Raw genomic sequence first — 11274 nt, forward strand, 5'->3', positions numbered from 1 at the left:
TGATGACTAATTTTTAATGGTGGCATTTTGTTAAAATCCTCAGTTAACATCCAGTCATGCATATCAGAAGCACCAGCACGCTGAAGCTTAGTGATACATTTGATTTGTAGTAGTTTTAAAGTGCAGCTGTGTATCAATCAGCTTGAAAGAGCATATACCAGTTTTCTTACACGTGCTCTTCAGAGGTCACAGGAGCTGGCAGATTTTCAGGAATCTCCAGTGCCTCACTAAAAAAGAGATACTTGTAAAGCACTGTAAGGAACTAGGAAAGGCCGTTGGTCCTGTTTTACTAGAGCTGCAGGTGCAAGGTTTAGCTTAAAATTTATCACATTATCCCTACACTATAAATCTTTGCAGGAAAAGTACAAGTAGCAGCCTCAGCTGGAACAGGGGCACATCCACCCAAACCGGCTGTTAGGCAGGATTTTGTATTGGTCACTCACTGGTTTACCTTCTGCTCCTAAGTTTATTTTCTTTTTTTTCCTTTTAAGATGCACATTGAAGCTGCTAAGATGCTTTCTTTTACTGAAGAGGAATTCATGAAAGCTCTTGAGTGGGGAAATAATTGATTCCATAAAAACACAAGTTGGATGGTACAGTATTTTGGCACCATATAGGAATGGTTGTTAATTGTTACTACCTGTATATCCCAGTGAATTGATTTTCCTTATGTTTAAATTGTTTAATCCCTGTAAGACTGAGAGCTTGTGTTGTATTATCACATGAAATACAAACCTCTACTCTCCATTCTGTAATAAGTGGAAAAGCACAGACTACACAAGGAATATTCCAGTATGTGAACTTTGTTATCAGTTTGCTCTGTTTTAGCATTTTAAACTGTACCTTACCTAAGGTAATATCCTGTCCAAAGAAGTCAGGGTTTAGTCTCAGAAAATTCCTTGTTGGAACAGAAATAAATTACTGGGTGATCCAGTTGAGAAGAAAATGTCATGTCCTTTTTAAAACACGTGGTTGGAAAATTGGCCTTGTCTGTTCTCTGTAACAGATCCCCCCTCGGAGCTGGTTGGTCTGGCATCTAATTTAAGCACCACCAGCTCTTTTATAGAAATGACCATAACTTGTTTTAGCTGTTACATCTTGCACCCTGGCTGGCAAAACCACCCATGAGACTGCCCCTCACTCCCCAGACAGGCTGCAGAACCTGCTGCAGTCCTGTTCTGTAGAGCTGGCACTTGAGTCAAAGTGAAAATATTAAATCTCTCCCTGGCCAGCAGCTGCTGCTTTGGGATGCAGTCAGGAGCGTTCATGGTGCTCCGCAAGCATAAAATTTCATTGTGTCATCATTATAATTAAGAACTAGATAAAAATTTAAGTGTAGATGGGCTAAGAATATCATGTGAACATTACTGCACAGGAACAAGAAAAGATGGTGCTGCTTGAATGAGCTTTGGCCAAGTCTCAGCTATTTTAGCAGATTCCTCCCTCAGAGTAACTGAACAGGAACGGGCCAGATAAACAGTAGGTTTATGCACTGAAAGAAAGGTATAAACGGTGGTTCTGACCTCAAAATGGAAAAATATCTCTGTGTAGATCCTACCAGCAAAGTAACAGGACTTAACAGTGAAACAACTAACTCAGATACACCCCTCTGAGATGAGATGTAGCTACATCTAGATGAGTATTTTAATAGCACTTTTTAATAGCATAATGCCAGTGTAGCTAAATCTTCTAAGTTACAAACAGAAATAGTGCATTGATAGAACCTTATGTGAATTTGCAGTAGCTTAGGTTTCTGCAGAGTTGCGGAAGAAAACATTTTTAGTATTGCTACTGACTAAGACTAATTGAGCACTCTGTAACAGTTTATTGATGCAAAATGCAGAGCTAAATGCCCGTCAGTTTAGAGCCCCAGTCTTAAAATGGAGACTTGTTATGATGTTAAAAAGGAGTTCCTCAATGTTAACAGCAAATGGAAGTTTTCATTAGAAATCCGGTGACACCTAGTGGCAAACCCGGAGATGAGATGGGGAAGTTTCAGCTCTCTTGTGGAAGTGCATTGCCTCTTCTCTTCTGATATGCCAGTCTAAAATCCTCTCCAAGCATATTGATGTCACCTTCATCTCTGAGTATTCCCTGCAGTAAGGGGAAAGAAACACACATTGGAAGGTAAAACACAGAGAGATCTCTGAAATTTTCTAGGGAAGAGAGTGCTGTAGCTTGTATCCTGGTTCTGGTGTCACTTTTGAAACAAACAGCCCTGAGAACTGTCACAAAACTTCATGGATGAGTTTAAATTCAAACGGGTGTGCTGGGTGCTGACCTAGAACTGCCTCTTTTGTTTTTCACACAAACGATGGCAAGAACTGCGTACAGATTCCTGCATGAGCAATGCACAAACGACAACATTCATCTGCATTCTCTTAATGGAAGCGTTCATAGTCGGCATAGCATAGGTCAGTGAAATCAAGAGGAGAAGCTCTGGCTGAGGTAAGGCTCTGTCTCCACCTTTAGTTGTACTGAACTAGCCCATACAAAGACATCATTCTGGAAATCACCTGATGCTGAACAACTTCATCAGAAATTACGTTTTGGGGAAGGGAAGCAAGGGAACCTGGAAATCGGGATCTTTAATTCTAAATTAATTTTAGGGCTAAAAATGTGTATGACCCACAGAACATGCTTAAGGCAGCACTTAAGAAAAAAAATAAACTACAAATTGCATTTATATTTATATAAATATATATAATTTTATATTTATATGTATAAATATAAATTGCATTTATATTTAGAATTAGCACTTTTCTATTTAACCATTTTGAGCGAAGTAACATGATGTACGACTACAGGATTCAGACACAGTGTTGAAGTAGAGGAAAGAACAAAGCAGAACGTCAATATCATGGAGCAGGCGTGAGCCCTGGACACTGACATCACCAAGACTTCCTACAGCAACAAATTCAAACCAGAAGACTATACCAGAATATTGCCAATTAGGGTTATCTTTTACTAAATCTACATTAGAAAATAATTCACTTCAAATGTTACAAGTTCATGACCAAATCAGTGTATTAATATTTGAATAAAAATTACACTCCATTTACAATGCTTTCCAGTATTGAAGAATTTCTTTAAAGAGTAAGAAATGTAAATGCATTTCCAGATCCCTACAGCAGCTCCTTGTTCATTTGTGTCCCACTAGGTGATCCTTCTGATTACGAAGTTTAATATAAAATAAATTGCAGTTTGTTCCTGTTACAGTGACTTCTTCCATCTTTTTAACTCTAACAGACGCATGGATGGATGGATGCAGTGAGCTCTGAAACACAGCAGAGTCAATGCCTTGCTCCTTTGGGAGCGGAAGACTCGGAGGAGAAGCCAACACTGTAGGAAATTGCTCCCCAGACCTCAACTGAGAAGCACGGTGGAAATAGGGTTTAAGATACAGCAGACCCCTTTCCAGCGAGCAGAGCCCTGCTCTAGAACTTACATGCCGTACTCCAAAAACTGGACATGCAAAACACTGTAGGAGCTTTCCACAAGATCTGTACAAGGCATCCGCATTGCAGTAGAGCCCAAAGTCCCTCATACAGAAAGAGTATTTTGGCAAATTGCTTCCCAAATCAAAAAGAAAAAAAGAAAGGAAAAAGGAAAGGGTGAGCTCAGGAGGGCTGACGCAATAAAGGACACCCACCGACTCCACGGATTCACACAGCTCTGCAACTTTAGCTTAAACAGGGCAAACATTTAAAGCACTGAAAATACAATTCACTTACTGGAGGAAGATAACCCAGTAATTTAGATGCGTGCTCCTTCAAGAGTTTCTGTCTCTCTTCTTCAACAATTGCCTGGAACTTCTCTTCTCTCTTCGCCTCTAACTGTCTTTCTTCAAGTTCCCGCTCCTACAGTAAAGAAGTTCTCATAACGGTGCAGTTTCAGCTCTCTGAACATTTGCTTCCACCAATATCCACCACAGTATAAAGAGGAAACTTTTTTAGTGGAGTAAATTCTGAACTTCCACTTACTAACTGCTGGTCACAGGAAATTCATTTGAAAAGGGCGAAAAAGTTTATGTAAAAAACCCCAAAGCACTGTTTAAACAATATGGATTTGGTAATGAGAAAAAAATGTGAGAGAAGACTGAATGGCAAGACACAGGGCTGGTCTGCTGGCTAAGCATGTGGTCTCAGTACTGGAAGCCCTTTTTGAGGTAGTTAAGTTTTGGTTCCTTCCTGGCTCTCAGACAAGTTAGGCTGTTCCTGCCCTTCTGTGTTAATCCAAGAAAAGGAGAAACAGGCATGCAGTCTCATGCTGGTAAGTAGAAATCACAATTCACACTGCACATGTGGCTTCTACCCTACAAATGGGTCCAAAAACCACAGCAGAGGATTCTGTGACTTGTTTTCAGTTTACGTTTTTGCTCCTCAGATAATTCAAGAGACTTAATCTAAAGCCAAGGCTGGGACTGCCCCTTTTCATATATCATTATCAGTGTAGTACACTAGTTGTGCCGCTGACCCCATGGCTCCTGAGGAGGGATTTGCAGAGCATGTCAAGTATTCAGGGCTTTAGGGATGTTGTTGACTTGAGCTACAAAAAAAGTTAGCTTGAAGAAGACTTTTTGCACTTGTCAGCAAACCAAAACAAAAGCCTGCTTCCCCTGCACATTTCTCTGCAAGTCCCCTGTCACCTTTCCCTAGTAACAACAGCCTTGTCACTTCAGGTAGCAGGAGTGTCCTCATTGAAACCCTTTGGCTCCAACCTAAGGCAAACGTGAAAACCCTTACTTGATCTGCAACAAACTGTTGGTGACGGTCTTGAATAAGTTTTTCCACAGCCCTTCCGTGTTCAAGCTGTTTCATTCTTCGTTTCTGAGCATTCAGCTGGTCAAGGCGATCATCCTCTGCCAACTTGGCCAACATCTGTTGTCTGAAGGCTTGTTCCTCTTCTTGCATAGCTTGTCGCACAGCTGCCTTCAGAGCCAACTGCTCTTCGTACGCTTGCCGTAAGTCTAGGCGCTGCCTTACTCTCTTTTCTATTTCTGCCTGTAAAGGAAATGTAATCAAAGGCTCTGCTACTGAGCATACTTCAGGAAACTCTCACTCAATGTTCTTAAAGCATCGTAACTCCAGTGACACGTGCAAAAGCTGAAGGAGCACCGCTCCATCACAAAGATGTCAGAAGAAGCGAAGGGATGTAAAGTACTGCCCTTGCATTCACTTTATTACATATCTTCTAGATCAGTGATTCAAATCTTTCATTTTCTCTTTACATGTTTGTATCTGGTCTGTTTAGACTTGTCTGCCCATAGCTACAAGTGTTCCGTAAACTACATGTTTTCCTGCATAACCACTATCTTCATTTTATAGAAGTTTCATCCAGACCAATTCCATTAGCCTGAATGTTCTGGAGGAATTACAGCAAAGCTGCAATGATCTCCGCTGCATTTTCCCTTAACAGTTTATGCACAGGTACACATTAACATACATACAGCATATTAAAAAACCTGGTATCTGACAAGTACGACAATATCCATGAATCTGCAGAAACCCCGTGAAAGTGAAATATTCCCCTTCCTCCCCACTGCACAGGTTCTGCTTCACCTACCTGCCAGCACTTACCATCTCCTTCTTCCTTTCTGCCTCCGCTTGTTCTTCCAGATACAGCTCTTGGAGGATTTGTTCTTGTTCTTCACGCTTCTGTTGTTCTTTTTCCAGATTCTGGGCAATCTATCACAAGAAGGAAAGATTTCTAAATAAAGACAAGAATGTACAAGAATCTTATTTCTCCTATTTAAATTTTTGTACCATGCTTTGAACTCTTTGTTTTCTCTCCTCAGCATCTCGAACTTTAGCAATCCAGTCATCTTCTCTTTGTTGACGAATGTTGGCAAACTCCATAATTTTCCGATTTTCTTCTTCCATCTCTTCTTGTTTCCTTTTCGCCCAGATAGCTTGATCTTTTTTATATTCTTCAATATGTGCCTGAGTTTCTCTCATTTTAGCTAACTTCAGTTGTTTTTCCCTGGGGAAGATGGAAAAAAATATTTAACATGGTGCAGAGTCATGTTAAGCAGACCATATCCTCATCGCTAACAAAATTCCAGAGACTAAGATTTAACAATTCTCTATATCCATTTACATAGCTAAAGTGAACATACTTATTTATGAATTGCCCCCAAAAAGGAATCTCATGTCTAACCCGCTTCTTCAGGAGGACAGACTGCACATATGGGTACTCACTACTACTGCAAATCAAAACCAGGAGGAAACCTAATAGCCTAATGGCACCAGCATCTCCTACACTTTTTATTTATACCAAACGCTACCACACCACAGAGACGCTACCACCCTGCCCTCAGGAACCTCCTTTCCTCTCCCTGTCCATAAGGCAGGCACACAACATCTCTCACAAAGAGGCAGGGACAGGAGGCAAGGCAGAAATCAGTGACGTGCAGCCGTTTCCAGCACAATGGGCCCAGTGGAAGCACACCTTGAAATCAGCTGGATTTTGTGTTTGGGGAACAAGGATGCAAGACTGGCTGGAACATTCTGATGTTTATACAGCAAAATCCAACAAGTTTGTCTCTTGTTAGTAAAATGTGACCAAGGAAAACTAAAATGGGCCTTAGTCTATGAAATAAATATATAAGAATTAGGTTTCTGCACAGAAGTATATGAATTGTTTTGCTTCAAGTTAAGAAATAGTAAAAATTAAAAGTAACTAACATTTGATCTTCCTCATTGATCTTTCTTAAAATTTCATCAATCATGAGTTTCTCTCTTAGAAACTGTTCATAAGCATCCTGCTTCTTCCTCTCTTGTTCCTCAACCTGTTTCTCCAGTTCTCTGTGATATGTTATTTTCTCCTCCTTTCGCCTCAGTTCTGCAGTACTTTCTTCTCTTATTGCCCTTTCGTGCTCTTCCTTCATCTTTTGAGCTATTTCACCCTCACGTATCTAAGGGAAAAAAGCAATGCAAGATTCCTTTTTACTCCCACTAATACCACTTGTTATGAAAACACACACAATATAAAAAGGAATTACACAGCACTACAAAAAAAGGAATGTTTTCCACCTCAGTCTATAAATGCAGTACTAAACATGCCTAATAGCTTAATTCAGTAAGCAGAACCCTTGAAGAGAATCCTCAATATCTAAACAACTTAAAGGAACTAATAGTACTTTAAGGAAGCTGCGTGTTGAACGAAGACCAAGCAGAGCATTCAGCACAAGCAAAACTATGATCAGCTTAATGACTGGAAGTGGGTTAACACCACAGAACATCCTCAGTCAACTCCTGTCTTTAGCGCAATCCACATAAACTGAATTGTGTATAAAACATTCATGGAATCAGAATCATCTGCCTGATCACCAGTGTTATTCTACACATAAATACAAGTTCACAATTCTCTCTGAAGTTGTTCCGATAGATGTGTAGTAACAACATTTTCAACAATCTGCTTCTGAGGTAATGATTCACTACAACAAGCACTTGCTCTATATGTTGTGCCACAGTTTTAACTTGGATAATATTACAAAGCCAGTAAAGTAAAAACTCTCCATTCACACAGCTTTATTCTGCTACTTTGATTGTAATAACAAAACAAACCTTTTCTATAGCTGGTTATTGATAGATAATTAGTCCTTCATTAACCCCCATTTTCAACACACCCCGAATACCCACATTGAACACTGTTTTAGATAGCAAGTTCAGTGGCAAAGGAAAGGTGCTCAGCACCATCCCTACAACAAGCCCCTGTGCTCGGGTGCAGCTCATTACCATGTTCTCATACCGCAGAGCTGCCTTCTCAGCGATCTGCGCAGCTCGCTCCTTGTTCATGTAAGCACATTTGAGCTTCTTGTCCAGCTCCCGAAGTTCAAGACTGGGGAGATGAAGAGATAAACATTTATCCTGTTATAAGGAAGTACCTATAGGAAAAAAATGGAATTTCCCTCACTGCTTAAACACAGTTTAAAAAAGTATTTTTCAGGCAAAAATTCTGCTCTAGTAAAAGCACAAAAAGAACACTTGTTTTAAAACAAGAGTTATCTGTATTTCTACATATGCTGTCAATAGTTGTGCATACTTTACATCTAACTACATAAATACATGCATACTATGAATATACATATAGAACTGTTTAACTTGAAGTATATGCATAAACACATATTCAAAACATAACAATCTTTATTGACAAGATTGGCTTTAACTTATCAAACCTTACTCTTAAAATAACTTTTCCTCCTAGCTCAAAGTCATTTTTGCTTCTGCTACAACTTTCAGTGTGTCTCACCCCCCTGAGGGCACAGCCTCGTCACACCTCCCTTGTCACAACTCCCAGTCCACCTCTGTGGCATTTGCAGCCACGGCTCTGGCCACAGCTTTCTCCCAACCACCACTCAAAATCAACCTTTTCCCAAGTTTTTTTCCAGTTATGATCTTCTCTATTGCACAAATTTAGGGAGTTAATGGCTATTGTAAAAAATAAGTTACGCATCTGATTGGAGCACACTAGAACTGCCGCTGTTGCTTGAAAAGATCCTGCCCTACAACCTCACTGCATCTAAGGCTCAGTCAAAATGCAATCAAGAGAAATAAAAAGCAAGCAGGCAGTACACGACAGGCTGCATGTTTCTATAGGCACACTTTCCAGCGTTGGGAATGATTTACAGCAGCAGCTAGTTAAATGAAGTACTGAGCTCTGTCAAGCGTTACCTGTTCTGTCTTATTTGTTGCCTCATCCTCTCATCTTTCAGTTTCTCGTGGTTCAGCCTCGCCAGCTCTGCCGCCAGCCTCTCCTCCTGCTCCAGCTGCAGCTCCCTCCGGGCTCTGCTCTCTTCGGCCTGAGCAGAACAAACCGTCCCGGTAACGCCTCTCCCCCCGCCGCGGCCCCCACAGGTAGAAGCACGCAGGCCGCCGGACTGCGCAGCCGGAAGCCGACCTGCCAGGGCAGCCGGAAGCCGACCTGCCAGGGCAGCGGCACCACCTCTCCGCGCCCTCCGCCGAGCGCCGACCGCAGCGCCCCGGGCGCCCTCACCTGCCGCACGGCCTCCTCCATCCGCCGCTCCCGCTCCAGCGCCGCCCACAGCCTGACAGCCCGCCGCCGCCCGCTCCGCTCCTCCGCGTCCATCGAGGCCTCCACCCGCCCCGCGTCCCGCTCCACGGACGCCTGCGGGCGAGAAGACGGAGTGGGGGCCGCGGGACAGAACAGGAGCAGCCCCGGCCCGGCTCCCCTCTCCCGACACCCACCATGGCGGCCGCCCGCCAGCGCCGCCGCTGTCATGGCAACGAGCGACGCGGCCGGGAGGAAGGGCGGGGAACAACTTTAACTTCCGGGGAAGGCCGCTGCGCTGATTGGTGGAAAGGCAGGCCGGCCCTGTCACGTACCAGGTGGGCGCAGCCGCAGCAGGAGCGGGGCTGAGGCGGGCCGCGTTGGGGTCAGTGTTTGTGCCCCTCACAGCGAGGCGGGGAGGAAGGGGGGAACCGCACAGGGGAGAAACCGGCAGCCCCCGGCATGCAGAAGGCGAATGTGGGTGTCCTTCGTTGGAACCAGACGGTCACGGAGAGCCCTTCCACCGCACACCAGTGCTCGCCCCGGAGGGGTGCTGGGGGATGGCTTTGCTCCCAGAGGGAGTCAACCCCAAACGCTGCCCAGGCGCCTGTACCACTTCTCACACCGTTGTTTTCCTTTCTGCCTAGCGGTGTGAAAGTAAAGACACATAAACTTAATCAAAGCAGTATTTAAAATTCAGTCATGTTAACCAACTTTATAAAATAAAATGAAAAAAGCTTAAGAGAACACCACCCCTCAGAACTGGGTAAAAATAAGTCTGCGTGATTCTACCAATTCTGTACTCAATACACCTATATCTAGAGAAGAGAATAGTCATTATTTTAAATTGATTCGTATTTTTTTATAAAATCTCCCAAACAAGTGGAATACTTTCTGAAGCTTTAGCTCGTTTTTTGCCTTTTTCGTGGCAAACATTTTTCCCCAATGCTGTGGGGGGAGTCAACTGCAGGAGACCATTCTTTGACTAAAAGCGTACCGATAGAGATGAGAGAGAGAAACCTCATGAACTTTCTCTACCAGTATCCCCCAGTGATTCTGAGGTGCTGACTTACTTAGAAAGAAGGAAGCTTTTAGCTGCACTGTGCCAGCACTGATGTCCAGTGCTCAAGGTCTGGAGGTCTTGTGGGGTGAAAGGATAAAGGTGCAAAAGATACTTTTGCTGTCCCATCTCCTCAGTGAAGAGCTAACATGACGCACGGGAAATAATTGGAGTTCTCTTTCTTGCCAACAAAGGAACAGAATGAGGACCCCTCATCTCTGGAAATAACAGCAAATAACCACCAGGTGCAAAAAAATCTCATCCTTGCTCACGTGATGTCCTCAGCTGGGAACAGCAGCACTCTAAAATGAGAACAGAAGTATACCTGGATGCAGTCTCCAGGACAACAAAGCTCTCAGACAAAAAGGTGGGAGTAAAAATGCTTGAAAACACACACACACACATCAGAGACAAACAGACCATTCACAAAGGTATTTTTTAATATTAAGAGATGGCTTGTATTTGCATGTAAAGAGTGTTTGTGAGCAGCGCCTCCACAGAACGGACAAAACACAGCACTAGTATCCAGTCAGATCCCAAAGGAAAAATATTTTGATGTTTCCAGGCCTTAGTGCCTCATTGTTCTTTCTTTCTCATGCATCTCAGACGAGCTGCAGCGTGTTTAAAATGCAAAGAAAAAACAACCAGAGAATTACTGTATCCTCGATACGTTATGGCACTTTGCGCTCAGAAACTCCTCACCTTTAATGCCGTGATTGTTTTCCTGAACATAAATTAAGCCACAGGGAGAGTTCAGTACTGTGTGTGAAGATTACCAAAGGAAGGCAAGTACAGTGTTCCATGGGGAGAACAGGGAGAGGAAAACACTCCAGAAACTCCAGAGAAACACCCGATATGTCCTTGCCCTGTTCCTTTTGTTACATTGAATACTTGAAGATGGAAAACAGTAATTTCTTTCATTTCAAATACAACCGCTGGTCCCATCTCTTCTTGAGACCTCCCCCAGGAGCTACAGGCTCCTGTCCTAAAGCTTGGCTGTCTTAATGTCTACTTTTTAACTCCCTACATCAAGTCAGAACTTCCCCATTTCCAGTTTGTGACCACTGGCCGCTCAGACTCACACTGTGCCTCTCGGCAGGAGCCCAGCTCAGTTCCTGGTGCACTCCCCACAGCACCCAGAGGGTGCTCTGCGGTCTGCAGGCACTGGCTGCACCCCCCTGTCCAGTTTATCTGCAAAGCTG

The 11274-nt window shown here is 43.2% G+C and overlaps 2 protein-coding genes across 6 annotated transcripts in view; one reads left to right on the plus strand and one right to left on the minus strand.

Annotated features, from left to right (window-relative positions):
- The window catches only part of TEX9 (testis expressed 9), a 26404-nt gene extending 23241 nt beyond the window's left edge, over nt 1-3163 (plus strand). For all 4 annotated transcript variants that reach the window (XM_065688137.1, XM_065688135.1, XM_065688134.1 and 1 more), the window contains one exon: nt 492-3163. In XM_065688137.1, the coding sequence (XP_065544209.1) occupies nt 492-569 (78 nt within the window). In that variant the 3' untranslated portion in view covers nt 570-3163. The remainder of the gene's footprint in view (nt 1-491) is intronic.
- On the minus strand, nt 1806-9272 carry MNS1 (meiosis specific nuclear structural 1). 2 transcript variants are annotated; one of them, XM_065688133.1, is made up of 10 exons: nt 9210-9272; nt 8998-9129; nt 8676-8803; nt 7740-7842; nt 6687-6916; nt 5766-5982; nt 5580-5687; nt 4746-5003; nt 3735-3860; nt 1806-2094 (listed from the first exon to the last, which is right to left on the minus strand). In XM_065688133.1, exons 1-10 carry the CDS (start codon nt 9210-9212, stop codon nt 1996-1998), a joined length of 1404 nt encoding a protein of 467 aa, XP_065544205.1. In that variant the 5' UTR covers nt 9213-9272; the 3' UTR covers nt 1806-1995. The 2 variants fall into 2 exon arrangements, with proteins under 2 accessions (XP_065544205.1, XP_065544204.1); XM_065688132.1 differs by having other exon boundaries at nt 8998-9262.
- Nucleotides 9273-11274: the final 2002 nt, after the last annotated feature.

Source organism: Lathamus discolor, chromosome 8, assembly GCF_037157495.1.
Source record: "Lathamus discolor isolate bLatDis1 chromosome 8, bLatDis1.hap1, whole genome shotgun sequence".
In the NCBI taxonomy this organism is placed as follows: Eukaryota; Metazoa; Chordata; class Aves; order Psittaciformes; family Psittacidae; genus Lathamus; species Lathamus discolor.

Excerpts from the sequence above, each read along its gene's own strand:
- MNS1 (XM_065688132.1), bottom strand. The coding sequence starts at position 9,243 with ATGACAGCGGCGGCGCTGGCGGGCGGCCGCCATGGTGGGTGTCGGGAG. Across the intron at positions 7,843-8,675 it reads CAACAAATAAGACAGAACAG|TCTTGAACTTCGGGAGCTGG; the intron begins GTAACGCTTGAC and ends TCATCTCCCCAG. Across the intron at positions 6,917-7,739 it reads CTCTGCGGTATGAGAACATG|ATACGTGAGGGTGAAATAGC; the intron begins GTAATGAGCTGC and ends TTTTTCCCTTAG.